Source organism: Platalea leucorodia (genome assembly GCF_965183815.1).
Source record: "Platalea leucorodia genome assembly, chromosome: 2".
In the NCBI taxonomy this organism is placed as follows: domain Eukaryota; kingdom Metazoa; phylum Chordata; class Aves; order Pelecaniformes; family Threskiornithidae; genus Platalea; species Platalea leucorodia.
Window position 1 is genome coordinate 97,013,228 of NC_138824.1, and position 22,551 is coordinate 97,035,778.

Here is a 22,551-nt window from a genome sequence, read left to right on the forward strand (position 1 = left end):
GAAGGGGAGACATTCAAGGTTACAGCATCTGTTTTCCCAAGCGACCCTTCCACGTGCTGAGGCCCTGCTTTCCAGAAAGTGGCTAAACATCTGCCTGCCAATGGACAGCAGTGAATAAACTCCTTATTTCGCTTTGCTTGTGTGCACAGCTTTGCTTCACTTATTAAACTGCCCTGATCTTGATCCACGAGTTGTCAGCTTTTGCTCTTCTGACTCTCTCCGCTGTTCTGGTGGGGGGGACTGAGGAAGCGGCTGTGTGGGTGCCCAGCTGCTGGCCGGGGCCACCCCACCACAGCTATTCCTCCTAGTAAATGTAGAGTCACTTGTTCAACTTGTTTTGGATGAAATGAATAGTAACCTACACTCCACTGACCATCAGTGAAATCTTTTCATAGAATCATAGAATCGTCAAGGTTGGAAAAGACCCATAAGATCATCGAGTCCAACCGTTAACCTAACACTGCCAAGTCCATCTATACCATGTCCTTGAGCACCACATCTATCCGTTCTTTAAATACCTCCAGGGATGGAGACTCAACCACTTCCCTGGGCAGCCTGGTCCAATGCTTGACCACCTTCTCAGTGAAGAAGTTTTTCCTAATATCTACCCTAAACCTCCCCTGGCGCAGCTTGAGGCTGTTTCCTCTTGTCCTATCACTCGTTACTAGGGAGAAGAGACTGACCCCCACCTCGCTACAACCTCTTTTCAGGTAGTTGTAGAGAGCAATAAGGTCTCAGCCTCCTCTTCTCCAGGCTAAACAACCCCAGTTCCCTCAGCCATTCCTCGTAAGACATGTGCTCTAGACCCTTATCTTTTGTCTATAAAGAGAGCCTACGTTGTTGTCCAACTTGGACACGGCCTCCTACACAGTAGACACTGACATGGACACAGATGAATCTGACTGTCAAGCCTTTCTCTCACTGCTATGAGATGCCCAAGGAAAAATGTGGTCTACTGTCTATTAGGTATAACCGCTCATGCAATCCATGTTTTTAAAAATATCTGATATACTTGAGTATAATTTAAAATCTCATTGTGAGATGAGCAGTTTCATTACACACAGTGATAAAGCAGTTGCAGTCTGCTGGGCTACAGACAGTCCTACGGGCAGGACATTCAGTACCATACAGGAGATGCACAAGTTCAAAGTTTTCATGCATTTTTTTCTAAATGTATCTGACAGAACAAGGGAAAGTAGTGACAGCTGTAGCCTGTGTGCAAATGGAAAAATAAGCACATCTCAAATATTGTTAGTTTTCATTTCAGTGCTAGCTAAATGCTTTTGATCATTATGTGCAAGTGGCGAATGCATCACCTGTGTCTTTTTTGTCTTTGTGCCAACAGGTGAGATTACGTTATGCTGACAATCCGGGTAATGGCACAAGTACAGTACACTGCTCTGTCACCAGATCACAACATTTTCAAAATATTACTATTCTTTTAAATTTCTGTATGTACATGTTAAAACTGAGTCACCACTCCACTTCCAATGAAGACCTGAATGAAACCCAACAAACTGCTTTTGAGCTCTGCTATCTGCTCCCAACAGATGAGCTTCCACTTCTGTATTTGTAGTATTTGTAAGAGTTCTTGTGTATTTTACAGTTGATATCACTGTTAGCACAGTAGCCTCCACATGTCCTGGTCAGACTCGTGGTCCCATGTTCTCAGTCAACTGACATCAAACATCAAGATCTTGGAGCAGGGACAGAATCTGATCTACTCTATTCTTCTCCCCCACACTCTCCCTTTATTTGCTGATGGTAAATTGTCCCAATACAATGAAAGGGTTTGCTACAGCATGTTTTCCTACAGGAACCCAAAGCACTGCTGCAAGACCCTTGTATGTCAGTAAAGCGAAGGTCACACCAAGATTCGTTTCACATAGAGTGGTAAATTCAAAACTTAATCAAACCCACAGTTTGGCTTTGCCCACAAAAATCCCACCATCTGTTATGTTAGAAGAATGCTTGGGGAAACTGCACAAGACATGCTCTTCTAGAGGGATGTTTGCTGAACCTAAACCAGAAAGTCATTTCATAACTGATGCAGAACCAAAAAATCAGAGCATCAGGCATGAGTCCCAACATATATAAACCCCAAGAACGGGACCTACGAATTGGGTAGCAACAGCCCCAGCTGCAGTATCTCCATATATTTAAACTATCTTGGCCATTTTCTGCAGTAAGGCAGAGCAACTACTGGGTGACAGGAGTCCTTGTTCAGGTAAAGGACTTTTCCTGGCAACTGGGAAGAACTCCCTGCTCCCTCCCATTCCCTCTCCATCCAGCTTATCTGAATCACGGCTCCCATTCCCTGATAAAGGCTACCTGTGCCTGTAATAAAACAGCATGGGTGATTCAAAACCAGCAGACCCTCTTCTCAGGGTCTGACCCACTGAATTCCAGTGAAGCTGTTCTGCCTCTGCCCCAGCAGCCCAGGGACAGCAAAGACAAGGGTCACCTACGGGGATCGTCCAAGAGGCAGTGGTTCAGCAGGGCAGAAGTCTCTTTAAAGGCAAGACGTGTAAGGAGAACATGCAACTGCCTTTGGGGAGGTTTACATCTGTCACTTTTTCCATCTTACAAAGCCGCAAGAAAATGGTGTAGGTGGACGGCTGAAGATTGCTCTTCTCAAAGGCTTCCTCCTGAAATGGGTGCCTACGCTCTAATACTGACTAAGCCGCAGGGCTTTGCGGCTGATCTAATTAGATAATGATACTGCAATACAAAAGGAGAGGTTAATCTTGACTATGTCTTCAATCTTTTTTCCTTGTGTACAGTTGTAAACACCCTGGAAGCATTTGGAGTCACTTCTTCCTGTGTGTTTTAGTGTCAGCACTCGCACAGAATGGCTTCAAGTGTAGATAATGAGGGGAGCTGGAGCAGAGGAGACAGGAGAGACAATCTTTTAAAATGCACTGGGCAATTCATGCAAATCCTGATGTGTATTAGTGCCAGTGTGGCCAGCAAAAAAGATGATGACAACAACACAGCTCTTGCCACCCCTATCCCACTCCACTCATCCCTGTGAAGAAGAGACCACAGAGCACTCCTCACACCTCTGAGATACATTAGGTGCAAGGGGTCCGCAGTGTGGATCCTCTCGAGGCTGACCACAACCAGACAATATCCTCACCAGCCCTTTCCCTTCCCCACGTCAGAGGTGCTCAGGGAAGGCAAACGCAGCCACAAGGGAATGTGGAACCCACCGCATGCACAGAGCTGTTTCTGGGAAGTGCCTTCCATTTGCAGATCTTGGGTGCTGTTATCTGCCTTCCCCGGTGCAGTCAAGGGACATTTCTAGCCCCGAAGCAAACCAGCCAGAAGAACATCTCTACCATATTCCTGTTCTTTGCACCACTCTCTCAGTGGCTCTTGCAAATCGAAGCACACGTTCCCATTAGTTTACATAAAACCTCAGTATTTTCCTTCTGCACCCCAAGATACAAACTCCTTCCAGTTTTCTGTCACCAGTAAACCACTATTCAAACAAACAGAAATAGCACACATTTATCTGGCATGTAAGCATACTCTCCTTTACACCTAGCAGAAAAGCGAGTTGCAGTAATGCTCAGCTAATAAAGAAGGAAATTCAGACAATGATGTCGGCAGTTATGAACAGGCAAAATTGCCCAAACGTGCATGGATTGAACCCACCATTGATACACATCAGAGCTACAACCCATTCTTTCTTACAACTTCTAAAGAAAACAAGAACAATGCACAAGCAATCTGATTACGAGAAGAATGACCAAGAGCAGAAAATTACTTATGTAATGCAATAAGTTCCTATTGAAAGGCACCTGCAAAATGCTGTCTTTTCTTTATACCATTCTTTATACCACTGGCATTCAGGTGGATAAAACAGCTTCCATTTTACAGTCATTTTTCCTGCTGTTTTAGCTTGTTATGCTGTTAATCCAGTAGCAACAGACTTGAACCACTTCTAAGCAACTGATATTCTTTTGCTTTTCATTTTTTAAAAAATCAGGTTGTTAATGCTTTTCTATAATTATATCATCTTGTCACTACAAAGGAGGAGGAATATACACCTCTATAAAAATGTTATCTTCAAAATATTTGTTATAGTGATACACAGCCAGGTTTTGTACATAAATAAATATACGTGAGTATATGGGCATATGTGCATATATACACACATATATATGAAAACAGAGATAGCATGTATATAGATATACACTCACACACTTATATTTACACATATCTATAAATATATTAGATGTATCTATATATATACACGTTATATTGAACATATTTCTCTCTCTCGCTATATAAAGACAATACACACACAATATACTCACAGATTACTAAAAAGAATATTTAGAAATCTTGGTAAGAAGCGATACATTACTCTTTGCACTCTGAAAGGGGGGGCCTGATGCTTTGAGACATGCCTATATTGGACGGTGTCTGCTGACACACTTCCACCACCATAGAAACATGCCTTAGACTCCCTCATTTGTAATGCTGAACATCTGGACAGGAGTCGGAATCCAAGCCAGGACAAGTTTTCTGAGGTTAAAACTGTGGGTGATGGAAGGGAGTGGGAAAAAGATGGCCTTTACTTTATTACCCTGGTAGTCAAAAGTCTAGTTTGGCCCGAACAGCATATTGGTTGACATTCAGCATTGACATTTCACATGAACTGCATTAGCTTCCACATTTTTCAGAACACAGTTTTAGCAGTAAACCATACTAATGAGTGAAAAAGTGTCTTTTAGGTATTAGGCCATACTCTTCCTTCAGCAAGCTTTATTCATTTCAGTTAATTTACGTCAGGGATGAATTTGGTCCAAAATGTTCTATCATAAGCCAATACCCCTGGCAGGCTGTCGATACCTGTTTCTTGGGTAAACTCTATCCATTATGCCATTGCAGTCATTTCAAGGTTCATTTGGCCCTGTACTTTTAAAGCAGCATAGTATGAACGTCTGAGATGAGTTGTAGGTTGGCTTCGAAGTTAGTTTTATTTATTGCTGAATGTGTGCCACTTTTTGTGCCAACTCACTTTGCTTAGGGAGTTTATTTTTACTACCTGTCAATAAGAATCAAATGCTGAGTGTTAAAATGCCACAGCCATGCCCTGTATGGGAAGGCCTGCCTTATTTTTAGTTATTTGTTTGGTTTTATAATGTGTACATGGCATATTTAGAGTATATGGGATTCAGGAGACTGATGCTAATACTTCTGTTTGGAGGCTAAAGACTAAATATGTTATGATGCATATCCTGAAGTTTCATCTTTCTTTTGGTGTCCCCGGGTGTCAAACTATTACTGGACAAGACACGATTATTCTCTATGAATACCTAGTCTTACAGTAATCCCAGGGTTCATGGACTTGTGACTACTTCAGGTAGTATTTCTCCTTGAGGTTTATGTATTTCTCCTTGAGGTTTACATCGCCTTTCTCCCAGACAAAAAAATCAAATAGTCTACCTTTTTCTGGTTAAGCTTCTTACGTTTGTTAAGCTCCTCTGACTGTTTGTGATATAGCAGCTCGCACACACAGTCATAACTCAGCCTTTAAGACAGCAGAACCTGATTTATTATAATCACAAGTGGCAGCAACTCGATTCCTTGTTTGCAGTTACTCACAACTTTCCTCAAACTTTCACATGTGAGGGTAAGAAAGTGCCAGTGTAAGTTCCACTTCAATGATGATTTACATCACAAGGAAACTTTCCATGGGCTTAAACAAGCGATAGGCCAGCCACATTATTTCATTTATTTTTAAATAGAAAGCTTAAAAAAATTGAATCAGCCAAGAAGGTCTAAAAATGGTCTTTGCTCAGTTACTTGATAAAAGGTCAGTCACACTGAGCACAGAGACCGAGTCAAGGCTCAGAGGACCAACCCTACTAACCTCACCAGTGCAAACACAGCCCCCTGAATTGGCTGCTCTGAAGACGCTCGAAGGAAAAGGACAGGATCACTGTTCCTGGAGGAAAGCCCAGCAAGATGTGTCCACAGGGAAACTCCCTTCCTGGAATGCCATGCAAGCGAGAGGGGGCGATGGCCTGCTGGGGAATAGGACTTACCATGTCATGCAGGGGGAATGGAAGTTTGGGATGGTGTAAGACCAGCCATGGGGGGGCTATGGGAATTACGTAGAGTGAGACATACTTATCACAGGACGTTTAGGGGAATTGCCAAAGGCAGGGAAAGGGATGGATCAAGGACTGAGGAGGAACAAGCCTGAGAAAATAGATGGAAAAGGTGATTAAAGGAGCCAGACACATGTGAACAGGCAGCGGGTCAGTACACCTGTCTGACTAAGCCCTGCCTCGATCACCGCAGTCCAACCTGTACTCCTACTAAACACTATTCTCAACGATATACTGTGTGAACACACTCTCTACTATGAGCCTGTGTGCGTGAACTCTAGCAAATATCACTATGGACTCACCAGTGAGTAGCAGAAGTTTGCACGTCAGCCAGTGGAGTGAGAGGTTGCAAACCTGAGGGCTTGTAGGTCCAGGTACCAACAACTGGAGGAGACCAGAGTCTGGGCCAGTGAGTGGACTGACAGCATCCAAAACCCACTGGTGGAGAGACCTGCCTTGTGTGCGTGTGCAACCCACAAGCAGACAGCGGGGAGGAACGGCAGCAGCGTGGTGGTCAGGTTTGCAGAAGTGCCGTCTGCGTTTCGGTGGGTGCCGTAAAGGCACTTCTGTCCTTGTGCTGGTCTGTATGGCTGGCTGAGTATATTGCATGTATGGACGTGTGCGCGTACCTATTGGGAATACGTGCCCTGCCTCGTTACTAACTGGACCTGTAAATACAGAACTGCCACGTACCAACTGGGCCGGGGCAGGAGGAATCCCCTCAGGTCCTGAAGCCCCACCAGATTCAGCTACTGCCAATGGTCTTGTTTTACAATCACCACAATTAGAAACTCTTGAAAACTTCTCGTGAAGAACCTGCAGTTCTGATTACAAAACAGATCTGACCCAACCGGTTTTCAGAAAGGTCTCTGATCCAGCATCTGCATGCTTAATATTTATTTACCGTCACTTTGCTCCTCTGGGGCAAATTCTCCTTCAAGTAATTCCTCAAGACTGAGGGTCAAAACCAAAACCCAAAAGAGTATCTTTTCATGGCCAGCTGTGCACAGATGCACCCCTCCACATTTTCCTTGTCTTTCTGACTCTCACATTTCTCTGGTGGCAGCATATGACCTTCACCTCTCTGAGTGCAGAAGGAAGAGAAACTCAGTCCTAGACAGCCACCCACAGGCTTCAGCCTTATGGGCCTAAAATAGTTATTTTAGACAGTTAGGCCTCAGTATTCATATTCAATAAGCTGGCTGAAGTTCGTGGCTTTTTGACCCAGAAAAAATAACTGCCCTTCCTCTAATAGCAAATATTCACCTTCAATCCCCTTCCTTTTAATTGTGTACTCATTTACCAATTCTAGCCCTGTCATGCTGGCGCTATTAGAGAGTGTTTAATTTCCCAATCACTTGAGGTAATAACTGGATCATGTCTAAAAAAATTATACTAGCCATGCTCTGTCGGTGCAGCCTCATCTACTTGACTGCTTCCACAAGCACAAAACAGATGCAACAGGGCAGAATTTGACTCCAGTGCTTAACGAGAGTATTAAAACCTTCAGTTTTTTTTTTCTTCAAATTTCATATTAACTAGGTGCATCACTGCATTTGAAATTCCCTTCATTTGAAATTCCTTTCTTCTCTTGTCTGGCATGAAAGCCTGCCCTCTGAAGATCAGCAAGAGACAGAGCAGAGGTCTCATTCTCATTTATCCAGGAACTTGACCACTGCATGTTCCACCTTTTCCTGTCTCCTGTAGCAGATGTACTGCAATTATAAACAACATTTGTTATTATTCTAAACATGCAAAGCAGGAAGAAACATGATTCTTACACAAAAGATGTAGGCTGTAGATACTAGATGAGAGGCAGATGGTAAATTATCTTGTAAAGCCAAGGTGTCTGCCGTTTATTTTTCTTTGGAACAGATACATAACAAAAAACGAACAAACAAACAAGCGGTTAACTCAGTTTGACTATGTAATTCCACGTACTTCTTTCTGGGAAGAATTTGGATGGCTTCATCCCTATCCTCTCTGAACAGAATTAAGTCTTCAGAGCGCATCTGTTTCTCCCCCTGAAATCAGCAAAGTCTAAATGAACTGTAATGAGAATACAAGCCTAACATCGACAAGAAAGTCCAATCGGGAAACGCAGTTACAACGGCTCCTGCAACGTGACTCAAGACATTGCAGCATGCGTCTCCAGCCACACCGCTTCCTAGACAGAATTATTTTGTCCTCATCCAGAGACACTGGCACAGCACTAGTCCTTCTGTGTTTTATACTACCACTTACATTCTGTATCAAATATTCATTCTAAAATCTTCTTTTCTAAAAGACAAAGTATCCAAAGGCCAAATTAAACACAAACGTCTGCACTAAAGCACATAATTCACAAGGGAGCCACTTTCAAATATCTGAATCATCACCAATGGGATATTTCAACAGGTCTCCTGATAATGATTTCAGGAACTAATGAAATATGTAAGAACATCTACTTGTAGGAAGCTATTTGAGATTCAAATAGTTACTGAAAACAACTAGAATTGCTTGGCCTTCTATGTATGTGCTGTATGACCCTTTTCCATCATACTTAACATGTTGTTTTGGGGGTGAACAAGTTAAAGAATTGGTTGAAAAGGGCAGTAATTCTTCCACACATATTTTATTATACCATAAATTCTTTTCATGTATTTGAAAGTTGGTGAAAAAGCAATCACATTTGGACAGATTTGAGGACCCTCAGTCTTTCCATTTCCTAATTAACATAGGCTTTGATATCAAGAAGAAGATGACTGCTACAGTGTGGTCCTGGGCTTGATGAGGAGGACTCTGCCAGTCCTAGGCACTAAAGCTGTGCTTGTAAATTACCTTCATATTAGAGAATTAAATTTTCCACCTGGTACAGTCTAAGTAAGGGCTGGTGGTTTTGCTGTCCTCTGTACCAATGATGTTAAACAAAAATTGCCAGCTTCTAGGTTCAAAGCCAGCACAGTGGGCAGGCAATCTGAACCACTAACATCTCAGCTTGTTACTGTCCCAATGCTTTTGACAGAGAAAAAAGACAGATCTTGTGCAGAACTCTCTGATTGAAAATTTGGTAATATAAATTGCATGTGATGTCTTTTGGAAGTAATACCTAAAAAAAGAGGGCCATTTTGCCATCTTACATGGATGTCATGTTTCAACAAGTCCTTCTACTAAAGTTCTTAAATAAATGAATCTGACAGGAAGGTAGATGGCTGGTTCTCAAATGAATGAGAAAGCAGATAAAGCAACAGGAAACAAAAGAGTAGGAGCCAGTGGTCCATCAATGAAGAAAGCTTAGCCCTGAGTCTCAGGGAATCTTTCTCAGGCTATGTGCTGTTCACCTTACTCCTGAACGGTTTGAAAAAGGAGGCAAACAGCAAGGTGACAGCACGAACACCAAAAGCCCTCTTAGGTTCAGAGGGCAACTGAATGATTTTACAAGAGAAAAACCCATCGAGAGCTAGTAAACACAAAGATACTACACCCAGTTCAGGAAACCTCTGAGCTGCAAGCTGCGAGAACCCAGGGAAGCACTACTATACACCTGCCTGCACGTGAACTCTTCCCCAAGCATTCAGCTCTACCTGCTGTCAGAGAAGGGACGCCGGGCCAGGTGGACCTTTTCTGACTTCATTTAATGGCAAACTGACCTAAACTCCCAGCTTACATCTATCAAAACCTCAGTCTTGTGTTAAACATATATCCTTACGCACCTCAAGAGTGTGCAAGTCGCAGAGGTTCTGGGGATAAGGCATGGCCTTTTTGGCTAATGCATTTAGGTTTTGCCTCAAGGACATTCATCTTGAGACTGAACACCCACTCTCCAGTTTGCTATGCTTTAATTTTAAATCCAAATCAGTTCATTCCCGTGTGCTAAACTATCACGTACATTTTGCTGGGATTCTCCTTGCGTGTTGTTTGGAGTAAGTCTTGAGATGTTAATTTTAATGGTAAGACCAAACACTGTTTTCTAATAGAGGACAAAGGTAGCCGTCAGTTTAACAGGTACAGTTGTGAATTATAACACAGCTGAGTATTCCTTGCGAGGGTCTGCCACATTTTGAGTAGTATCATGTTCCCTGAACTCTGTCTTCTCAAAGACAGCCAGTTTACTTCAAGAACAATGATACAGGGAAGTGTGAAGCAATTAATTTCTTAGAGAATACAGAGCTGAACTCCGAGATATTAAATCCCCTGAGAACAAAAGACCTGCCTTAGTAGGCAGGTAAGTTTAGACCCTGTGGGCCTCCAGAAGGCACCTTCCAAAATGGCATGTAAGTACACAAGTAAAAATGGACTCTAACAGCATTTTTACTCTTGAGCTAGCTTCTATTCTTAGTTGCTTTTGTGATTTCTCTTTCCTTTTACTGACGTTATGGAGAACCCTGATCAACCATCTGATGGCTGAAGCCATCAATTGCAAAATGACTCCTGCTTCATCTTTCTTCAGACTTCAAACATATCTTCAGACTATGGACCAAATTCTACTTTGAAATGTGAAAAAAGTACACCCATATGATGGTGCATGCTGCCTCTACCTCCTCAACACCTCGAGCAAGACATGACTGCGTATGGGCCGAGGACAGCAAAGCATTTCATCAAATCCCACTCAGTGTACAGAAAGTTGTAGTGGAGGGCTGTCAGGGTGAGTTACAGCCAGCCCCCGACGCACGCTTGCTGCGAGATGGAAACTGCGGAGACCATAGCTCAAACTCCCGACAACTCATCATCGCCACTGCCATCACCACTTCCCTGGCGTATAAATTCAGAAATGTTTTAATCAGTATCTCTCTAAAACTTCCTTCCTCGGCCACAAGTTTTCAAAACAGCAACGAAAAAAATGTATTGTATTAAAACATTAGCTAGAATGAAAAACAATCAGGTCATTGTAACGTTTAGTTTTAATAAACAATACGGCAAAGAGAAAGAAAAAAATATGTTCTACTCACACAAAGACTCAATAACCAAAACTCACTGAGTCAAACGCAGACGTATTTCCAAAAAAAGGTACAAAAACCCCCCCAAAACCAAACCCACAACAGTAGCAATGGCTTCTGCATGGAGGAAAATAAGTAATGCTCAAGTACGGTCATACTCAGCTGGGAAACAGTAGAAGGATCAGACAAAGGGGCTGACTGAAACTTGTCCCCAGTAACCTCTATTTTATACAGCCCATGCAAGGGGATGCTAGGAAGAGTTATATATCACTTAATAAAAAGCTGTGAACTATTCCGGTAGCAGTGGCTACTCAGTATATTTTTACCATCGTGAGACAACTTAAGTGTTAAAAGAAAAACTGCATGCATTTTTATCAAGGTTGAAACATGCATTTAGAAATAGTCTGCTAAAAATAATGTTTCATTTTCATTAATTTCACTAACATTTTAAGACACTGAAAAAGAATCCACAAGATATTTGCTTAAAGAGCTTTTTACTAGTATCGCAGTTCATTTCAACCAGCTTAACTTGTTTATTCTTTCTAACATATGGATCTTAATTTGCATACATCCTGCTCTCCAAGATGAAAACACGCTCTCAGACAAAGCAGGCAAAAATGGACGAAAACAATACAACCCATCTGTCAGAGAAAGGCGGAAAAAAAAAGAAAACCAAAACCAAACCCTCTCTCGGAAAGTGGGTTTTGCTCTTTACTGTTCTGCATCTTTTCCTCCCATCTTAGCAACAGCGCCTGCAGCAGCCAACCAGGGCCCGGGCGGCGGGGCGAGAGCATCACGGCCGGGTTACTGCAGTGCATTGCCCGCCAGTAACCGCGCCGGCCGAGACCCAGACCGGGCATGCGGCACCTCTACCGCAGTGCACCTGCTGGGGATGAGGACAGGCTTTTTCCGACTCCTCCAGCAAGGATTAGCAAATAATTTAGGGCAAATCCTCCCTTCCTCGCCCCCCGCTCCGCTTTTTCATTTGGGTCTTCAGATGTCTCCGGGGGGGGGTGGGGGTGGGGGTGTATGTGTGTGAAATCTTTTAAATGAAGTCACAGAAAGGATGCAGCAAAAGAAAGCCTAGCTAAATAAAAAGAAACAGGTCTGTCCAAGCGCACATACCAGAACTAATTTGTAACAGAGCACCAAAGCAAATCAGTGAAACCCGGCCTGTTTAAACCTCTGCTGATGAATTGACAGTGGGTTAAGTTTCCATCTTATGCAGAGATCAGTATTAACATAATATACAGACCTCTTTGCTGAAATGTAGGTATCTAGCTGTTCGATGACACTATCTCAGACTGTGACGGCCACTTTTTGCGTTTCATGAATATCAAGCGACCTGCCAAAGACTCCGTGTTTCCCCATCGGACACGACCAAGCCATCCAGAATAAGCACAGTCCTTCATTCCCTTCCTTCCACTCTGCCATTTAACGTGCTGAATCTCAAAGCCATGAAGCAACAACCTTGTGACAAAAGACAGCACCTCTCTGGCTGATTGTCTCCACAGGGTCTGAGCCATTAGAACAAACCAAAACAACAGAAATATCACATTTTCTGCTGAGCTTGAATTTCTGCATTGCTACTAAACCGCTCCATAAAAATACCCGGCCGCATTTTGACCGGCTGGAGCCCGTTCTCTTGGAGGTTACTGAAGACCAAATCCTACCAGAACTTGCACTCGAACACAGCACAAATGAGTCATTACAGTCCTAAAAATAACAACGGAGAAATTTCCAACTAAAATGTTGCCTAATTAACCATGAATACTGACAAGTATGGGGGGGGGGGGGGGGGGGGGGAAGTAATCCCTGAGTCGTTGTGGAGTTTTGAAAGCCAATTTATTACTACTTTCCTCCTGGATGCACTCAAGTTATGTAGGAACAATATTTCCATTTCCATCCTACATCATAACAAAAACACCTAGAAACAATAGGACAAACATCCTTTGGTGGGTATACAGAATGTATATATCTTTTCAAAGTAAAGCCGAATGAATTTGACCAAGACAGAAGGTCAAATACGGCCCTCTCCGTATTTGGGACTATTCATAATTTTATCCCCAAACCACTCATTCTGTTCAGATTACTTTATGGCACTTTTTAACAAAAATGGCAGAAAGCTAAGGCGCTGACTTTTCCCTGAAATCCTCTTGCAAACAGTTTTCAGGCAGTCCTAGAATTAAAACGTATGCGTCTATACTTTTTCTATAAACTGCTAAAAACCAATGTGTGTTTCTGTGGTTCGCATTTCAAACTGCAGTTTAAACAGACAGTTCAGAAGCCAAGATAAGATCCACTTTCAGATCTCCTTCTCAACCTTTAGATAAATGGCTTTGTGAAAAGACAGTGAAATTTTGGACAAAGTTTGTTCTGAAGCTCTGTGGATCTTGCTTTTCCTCATTTAAGAAGCCCATACTGGATCTAATGGAGGACTCTCCTCTTTTTCTTCCCCTCCAAGCCAGCTGGCTCCCTCTTCCTAAAAGAAGGGAGAAGGCATTCTTGGACTAAACAGCCCTATTATTTCCTTGTGTGTTGAAGTTTCCTTTTTCTGGCTTTGCCATTTCGTCTTAATCTTACAACACACTCTGTCTCTGCTCCAACAGTCCTGCAGCTCTCTTACGTGAAATCTGGAACCTTGCGGACCGCAGGAGACCCCTGGCACATGCTTGAATGATGGCAGAATTCAAAGACTGAGACAAATTTTTGGTTTTGGAAGATCCTTATCCTCACAAGATCTGGATTAAGTCACTTATCAGTCTCTTTCCTTCAAAACTGAAGAAATAGTTGATTCTACCAGTTGACTAATTCCCTAAAAGCTTTATGGGGAAAATGCCAAAGTCATCTGAGATCTTCTGAAACTCGTACCTCTGTAACCTCTTCCAAATTCCCATATTGCTAAGAACTCCTACTGAACGGAATGGGTCAGATACAGATTCTTAGATCAAGGACTCACCTACCAGATTCCTTCCCTATTAATACCACTGACTTCAAGAGGAATTACACCATGAATGAATCAGGTCCAGAGTCATACCAATCTTTGCTGTGAATTTGATAAAACCTCATTAAAATGAGTAGAACAGCATTTATCATACAAATCTGAGAATGAAAATGCCCTTCCTTATTTTTAAAAAGAAAATGAGATTTAATAGATAAATTAGGCATTTTAAGGCTGAGACACAAATCAATTAAAAATTCTAATTTGAAGTCTACGATGGCTTATTTAGCTTCTTTGTTGTTGACAAGCAATGCAAATTCACATTTCTTTGTGCTTTTAATAAAAAGTAAATGATGTTACATACCATGAGTTTCACTGTCTGAACAATACAGCTAAGTACAGAACACAATGGCAGCATTACTAATTATTCCTCCTTTTGTTAATTTAGAGCCTAACCTTAACATTACTTTGCAATACCATTTCTACTGAAAGGAGTACATGTTTTTGTTGTTGCTCTTTAGTTGAATTCCCCTTCAACATGCTGGCACAAATTGTCTTTGCAAGGAAATCATATTTCTCCCTCTGTGATCCAACACTCACGAAAGGTTTCAACTAATTCATTATAGTCATGGAGAAAGATGTAGAAATAGCCGAATTTTTTTCCAAGCTCCGTTTCAGAATAGAAAACCATTAATTTAAAAGGCACATTTTCATAACAGCATCCCTTATCGCTTATTGCCATGACCAGCACCCAAGAACAATGTGAACTGACAGACATCTCCCATTTTTTAATTTTTTTTCAGCTTGTGCATACAAGTTTACCGCTTTTTAAAAATCAGTTGCATTTCCTACACTGGACTTTGTACCTTCAGGAATGCATTTTCTGCTACCCTTCTCATTAAAAAGCGAATTTAAAAATTTCACATCATGGCAATGACAGATCCTTTTAGCACAGGGAACCCACAAGGAGGATAGAGCTAAAACATCCACCGGTGTTTCAAGGCACAATATTGTCCTTTTGTTGAGCAGAGACAGATTAAAACCCATTGCAAAGTCCCAGTTTCCCATGGGAGGAGAAACCAGTAAGAGGCATTCAGAATAGTTTTACATGTAATGTATTCATCTACGAGCCCACCAGTTTTAAACGGAGATATCCCAAATTGCACACAAACAATCCTACTGCAGAACGACTAAAACAATTCAAGGAATCTGACAGTTACCTTCATTTGAAACAATTTAGACAATCCAGTTTTCTATTTCTCTAATGGAAAACCTTTTCTATTAAAACCAATACATTGGGTCAGTCCCTGGAGCAGCGAACATGGCTGGGAGGAAAGTTTGTTGACAGAAGGTTTCTATAATATGCCTAGCAATTCACTGAATCATAGAAGTGTTGCTTGGAAGGGACCTTCGGAGGTCGCCTAGTCCAGCCTTCTGCTCAAAGCAAGACGATCACCAACAGAAGATCAAGTCAGCTGTGGCTCTGCCTAGCCAAATTTTCTACACCCCACTGGCATGGCGAAAGCACACCATCTCTGGGTGACCTGTCCCCGTGTTGCACCAACCTCCTGGTGAACAGGTATTTCCTAACGTCCACCATAAGCCACCCAAACTGCAGCACGTGGCCACTGGCTCTTGTGTATCAGCTGGCGCTAACAGGAGTTTGGCTCCACTGCCTTTGTCACTGCCCTCTAGGCAGCGGTACGCCAGAATGAGATCATCCCCCGGCTCCCCCTTCACTAGACCGAACAAGCCCAGCTTCCTCCGCCTCTCTTCGCAGGTCCCCTAACCAATTGCCTACCCCTCTGACAGACCCCTTCCAGCTTCCCAGTAGCTCTGACCCAATAGTTGATCTGGAAGGCCCAAAACTGGATACAGTATTCCAGTTGTGCTCTCACCGATGTTGTGAAGGATAACAACTTGCCTCCATCTGGCCAGGTCCTCCAAAGGTAGCTTATTATGTGGTTTACCTTGCTTGCAGTGAGATTACTTTGGCTCACATTCAGCTTGGCATCGACTGTAAACCCCCCCCAAGTCTTTTTTAGATCCTTGGCTAGCAGAAGAGTGCCAAGACCTGCTGGCAGACAGCACGGCCCACAGCCACTCAGAGGCTCTTCTTAGTGGTCCGAGGAAAGACATATGGTGCAAGACCAGGTGAGGAGGGGAGCATATGAACTCATGCTCACAGATAGCCAGAAAAGCTTCATCTCCTCTTTCAAATCTAAAAGTGTAGTGACACAGTCGTAGCCAGCCATGCCCTGGCGCTAAATACCACAACCAGTCCTTTTCAGCAGCAGGACATTTTGTTAGGATGTGCCATTTTGTTCAAGCCAAGTCACTCAGATGTGTCAGCAAATGTGGACAGACGTCTTTGGTCTAGAAGCCCTCAATCATTTTTGGCCAATAAGAAAGAGATCCAGTTAAAAAAATCTGAAGTTTTTAAGTCTTACATGAGACACTGGCATAGTTCCATTTCTTGGAGGGGGAAAAAAAAAACCTTCAACGCTTGAGTTTGTTCTGATAAGATAAAAAATAATTTTGAACGTACGAAACTTGCTGTCAAACCAAGTTGTTCTCCTATGGACAGTATACATGGCTACATGCAATTTTAATAAAAAATTAAAAGAAGGCAGGTGTGTGCACATACAGTTTTGATGTTGAAAAACCCATTAAAGCCTCAAGTTTCCACATACTTCAACAAATGAATAACTGTATGCACAGGCTGTCGGCATACAGTAGCACCTCCATAGCCACAGATCAAGTTTTTTTCATACCACACGTTTTTAGATTATTAAAAGCCTAGGTGTTGCGATAATGACACGATTTCCAGACAGCAGCAATGTACTTTGTGAAACAATTTCAAGTGGAACCTTTAAGCCAGTGGATTTACAGAGTCAGAGCAAGTGCAGGCATCAAGTATGGCTCAGGTGAGCGGCGCATTGGCAGGGGCTTATCTCTTAAAAAGAACTAAAGCACACAACCATACCAATTTACGTTAGTAAGAGAGAATTCCTCGAGGAAGAGCAATTATGTCATTTAGTACACAAAATTCTCCTGAAGATTTCAATATTTTCTCTTGGGCTTACTTCTTTTCGCTCGCAGGAATTTACTGCACGACCTAGTTTTCCTCTCAGAGATGACTAGTCACACACATACACAAAAAACAAAAGCTCTCTAGGAAACACGTGGCTACACAAAGCAGATGAAGGTATAAAAAGAACGAATGCAAGGCAGATGAAAAAGGACAGAGCCACCTTACACCCACCTTTCAGAACTGGAATAGACCAAGAGCATATGAAGAAGAGAGCTGAATATGCCCTCCTCACTCCTATCAGTAAATCAGTACCAGAAGAATTGTCTCAGAGCCAGCTGTAAGTGAAACAGGATTGCGAGAAGAAAAGTGGTAACACTTCACTTCCTTGAGACGGATTCAATATCTGTATCATTCTGGTGTGCCCTGTGTTGCAGGCTGTGAACTCTTTGCTGTGTATTATTAGCAAAGTAGCTAGCAAGAGCATCCTGGTCCTTGACTAAACCTCAGGATTCAGTCCGAGCAATAGCCAGTGATTTCATCAGTTAAAAGAAATGGTAAGCTTAGAGACATCCATCATAGCATACCAAGAGACATGGATGGGCTGACATTCCTATAGCTCACAGCATTTATTTCCAAACACAGCATTTTAAGAGAATAATTTTTATCCTGGTTTAAAATGCCTTCTGAAATTCTGAGATGCTTGCTGTTCAGAAAGAGTACTGAAAAAATACCATTTCACAAAACAGCCAATCACAAAAGTAAAAAAAGCATCCTCTTTCCCCCCACCCCCATCTTTAAACTAATGCATGCTCTACCCACCCTCAACAAGAAATTGTAGACATGCAAGATCACAGGACAGATATTTGGCAGCACAGCAATACTATATTTACTTCAGATACTTTAGAATTGGGAGGCAAAAATAAGCAGTTGTATGAACTCATCTACAGTTTCTTGGAGTGCAAGGAGCCGTGCACCCCACTGCATCAGGCTCCAGGGAAGTTCCCCAGTGCCAGCTGGGAGACAGTGGGTATATCAAGAAGCCAACCAAAAAGCAACTGTGAAAACGTGCTCCCTTTACTCGCTTTGCTTCGCCATCCACAACAGACTCATTCCACCTATCATGACCACCCACATGGACAATAACGTTTGTATGTTAGCCAAAACATTAAGTTTTCCTCACCTTTCTTCCTCCACCATGGCCCTTCTTGGATAGAGTATGACAGTTCTTTAAACTCAATATTCACAGCTGGTCTGCGGGGTAGGTAGGAGAAACGATGAGCTTCTGTCAGAGCATTGTCCACCTTTTTTAAATGTCCATTCATCAGTCGAACGTCTTGGTTATCTGTGCCATTTGAGACCACTTCATCCACAGAAACACACACTGACTTTGGCTCGGCCATGGTACAAGCAGAATTGCTGCCGTTCTAGACGGAAAAAGTTGGAGAAAAGACGAAGTTCACACACTTTGGTTTAGGAACATGTTTCAAACCTTCTGCATTAGAAGAATTACTACTTAAACAACACAAGAATCCAGCACAGTAATGTGGCGAAAGGGGAAAAAAAAAAAAAAAAAAAAAAAAAATCTTTTGTTTGTTCTGCCAGTGCCTTGACAGAAGAAGTAAAAGAGCTCTTGCACTTGCAGCACACAAAGGGCAGTTCCTTTAGCACCAGTTTCCCCACAAAGGTCTTATATACAGCACATCAGTATCTTCCAAACAGAGTAGCTCTTACATCAGCTTAATACAACACTGATAAGTTCAGTCCCCATTGTATTTGGTTTCTTATGCACTCAAAGAATTTGGTTCTAGTTACTCTGATTCCAGGGCTTGCACTGGGACAGAGCTGGAGGGGGAAGAGAGCTAGCTGAACTATTATTTGTGCATGCATTTCAGAAGACAACCACTCAAGAAGTCTAAGAGCTCTTATTCCTTTGGATCAGAATATACGTCTGTAAATGTGAAATTGCACAAGTTATATTTATGCAGATTTTGAAATGTACTATTTTGTGCCTTATTTGCTCCTGCACTGATAGTTCTGGAGACTTTGCAACCTGGAACAGTACAACTTCTTTCCTAGAGGTCTGTTAGGAAAGCACAGCGCTTTCCACCCAAAATCCCTGCACACTCTCCTTGCTTGACACTGATCCCTAATGGAAATCTTATCAGCTACATAAACATTAAACCCTGCTCCAGTACTTGCACTGTTAATACTGCAAGGTCAATGCTTTATGCTTACAGCCATACCTCTTATTCCACTTTGCCCATCGTAGCACTCACTGCAATTCCACTTGGCATTTTTTGGACTGAATCTCTTTCCCCTCCTCTCCTGACCATGACAATGGCCTGCCACCTGCCTTCCTCTTTATCATGCACACAAAATCTGAACTTTTTCCATTTCTTTTACCTGCATGGGCACCTTGCACCAATATCAACAGGATGAGTATAAAGCCAGAAGTAAAATAATCATGAATTTTCTTCAGCTAAACAGAATTTTGAACAGTTCAGAGGCTGTTCATTGTCATCTGTTGTCTGGAGTATTCCATAAGCAGGGCCCAACATCTGCACAGCCATCTATTAGAAAATGTAGTATTTTCAGTGCAGATCTGTATTGGAAAAGACTTCTGTAGCTGGCTTATGCGCTAGGCTTTCCACGCTGTCACATCTGCCCAACAAGCTGCATATCCCCAAAGGTATCTCTTGGAAAGCATACGTTCTTGCTGCACTACATTTCAAGGCATCATTGCTGAACACCCTCAAATAAAGAGGTGTAGGTCATGCCACGGTCTCCCCCTACCCATCCTCCAATGCAACTAAGAAGTGACATTGTCTCCTTTTCACCGCACCATTTTCACCCTGTCATGGTCAGTGGTCTTCCCATTTATGCTGTAAAAGCAGTGCTGCTCAGATCAGTCACTTGTCATGAATGCTGATGAAAAACATTAAATAAAACAGTCCTACATAACCACTATATAGCTAGCATCGTCAGGTTCTTCAAGCACAAGCCCTAAGTTCTGGATGTAAAAATCAGCTCCGCTTACCACATTTTCTCAAGAAAGCGATTTTAATCATGCTCTCAACTTACTCAGAGGTCAGGTATCCAGTAACACTTACTCCCAAATTCTTAAATAGTTGACTGTAATAGCGTGTAATTTGAACGTAACAAGAGTAGCGTGAAACACCTTAGAACTGAACAATTAAAGTAGGGGAACCTCCCTCTTCCCTGAAAAATAAGGGAAGGTCAGTTAACAATATTCTTTCCTGAATGTTTTCAGGGCTTACTTTGGCACTCATAAGCTGTTTGGTTCAGAAGAACCACTGAGCAACTTCACACGTCAGAGGGAATATCCAACAATTAAGACCCAATGAGCAGGTCACCTTGAGTATTCAGGGGACGGTCAGAGCTTCTCCAGTTCAGATCAATTCAAACAGAAACATCCTTTGGACAAGGGCCTTGTCTCTGCCTACTTAATCATAAGCCAGTATGAAGCCAGAGACTTTTGTTCCTGGGACATTAAACAAATCAATCACCCCGTGGACAGAAATGCCTGTTTTCAGCAGACGGTGACGGAGGCCTGCCAGCCCTCAGTCACACGCCTGCCTCCTCCAGGGACTGCGTGCTATGGGCGAGGATCCCCCCCGACCCAGGGACCGCCTGCTATGGGTGAGGATCCCCCCCGACCCAGGGGCCGCCTGCTATGGGCGAGGATCCCCCCCGACCCAGGGGCCGCCTGCTATGGGCGAGGATCCCCCCCGACCCAGGGGCCGCCTGCTATGGGCGAGGATCCCCCCGACCCAGGAACCACCTCCTATAGGCGAGGATCCCCCCCCGACCCAGGGACCGCCTGCTGTGGGCGAGGATCCCCTCCAACCCAGGGACCACTGCTGTGGGCGAGGATCCCCTCCAACCCAGGGACCACCTGCTGTGGGCGAGGATCCCCCCCGACCCAGGAACCACCTCCTATAGGCGAGGATCCCCCCTACCCCAGGGACCGCCTGCTATGGGCGAGGATCCCCCTGGACCCAGGGACCACCTGCTATGGGCGAGGATCCCCCCTGACCCAGGGACCGCCTGCTATGGGCGAGGATCCCCCCCAACCCAGGGACCACCTGCTGTGGGCGAGGATCCCCCCCGACCCAGGGACCGCCTGCTGTGGGCGAGGATCCCCCCCGACCCAGGGACCGCCTGCTGTGGGCGAGGATCCCCTCCAACCCAGGGACCGCCTGCTGTGGGCGAGGATCCCTCCGAGAGCCTGGGGTGGCAGAAACGGCTCCCAGTCGTGGGGTCACCTCTGCCTGGGGAGAGGTGGGCAACTCCCGTGGCCAGGACAGCCACAGGCTTACCCGAGCCCCGCGTAACCGCTCCTCAAACACACCTGAACCCCCCCCGCGTACCGCCAACACCACCAAACCCTTCGTCCCTCTGCTGCCACACCAAGCGTACGTACAGCCGTGCCTTTCACACCGCTGCCCGCTTCAACCCCCCTGCGCAGCGGACACGAAGAGCGTACGTTCCCAAAGCCTGCGCTCACGTCTCGGCTGGCGTCACACAGCTTTACTCCCCATACCACTGCATTTGCCCCCTCCGGGGCTGGACTGCTTCCCGGCGCCCACCGGGCGCGGCGGCCCGACGGCCCCGCAGGCTCTGCCCGCTCCCTCCCCAGCCGCCTCCCCGCCGAGCCCCTGCCCCCCGGCTCCCGCCCCTCTGCCGCTCGCCCCGGTGTTATGCAAAGGTTACGGTCCCTCCGCAAGTCTGTTTTGAACGCGACGGGGCGCAGCGGCGCAGGGAGCATGCTCGCAGCAGCCGCTAATCCCCCGGCCTGAGCCACAGCCCAGAGGTAACCAGCGGTCAAGCTCCGCCGCACGCCGCCGTCCCCTCGCACACCCCGCCGCCGATCGGGGGCTGCCCCGCCGCCGGTACCGGGCTCCCCCCGGCTGGACGCAGCCCCGGGCCCGCCGCCCGGCCCCGGTTTTCCCTCAGGGAGAGCGGGAAGGCGCCCCGCGGAGCCTTCGCTGCGTCCCCCCCAGCCCCGCACCTCGCCCACCCCTCGCCGCGGCCCCGCCGGGGGAGGCAGGGAGGGCAGGGCGCGCCTTACCAAAGCGGTGCCCAGGGAGAAAGCCGCCATCAGACATGCCATGTGCCTCGCTGCCCGCCCGGCTGCTGGCGGCGGCTCCCGCTCCGCCGGCACCGCGCGGAGCCCTCGAGTGCCGCCTCTCCGCCCGCACTGGCTGCGGGAGGCGGGCGGGCCGGGAGGGAGCGGCCTCCCGCCGCGCTGGGGCCGCCTCCGCCCCGGCCCGCCGCGGCAGGCACGGCCCCCGCCCGCCCCCGCGGCCCCCGCCGCCGGGCTGGGGAGAGCCGGCGGGGCGGTGCCGGGGGACCGGCCCGCAGGGGCGCCCCTCCGGCGTGGGCAGCGCGGCCCCGCTGTGGGCCCGGCCCGTCCCGCGGGTGGCCGTGGCTTTCCCTCTGCCGGAGCAGGCGGCAGACGCTTCTCCGGGGGACGGGCCGCTGAAGGCGGCTGGTCGGGACGTGCCGGCG

General features: G+C 45.2%; 1 protein-coding gene across 1 annotated transcript in view; it reads right to left on the reverse strand.

Moving 5' to 3' along the window:
- ABCG1 (ATP binding cassette subfamily G member 1) overlaps positions 1 to 22,193 on the reverse strand; it is a 56,576-nt gene extending 34,383 nt beyond the window's left edge. The window contains 4 exon segments of the mRNA XM_082304995.1: positions 7,033 to 7,075; positions 18,200 to 18,202; positions 18,204 to 18,443; positions 22,112 to 22,193. Of these exon segments, the coding sequence (XP_082161121.1) occupies positions 7,033 to 7,075; positions 18,200 to 18,202; positions 18,204 to 18,443; positions 22,112 to 22,153 (328 nt within the window). The 5' untranslated portion in view covers positions 22,154 to 22,193.
- Positions 22,194 to 22,551: the final 358 nt, after the last annotated feature.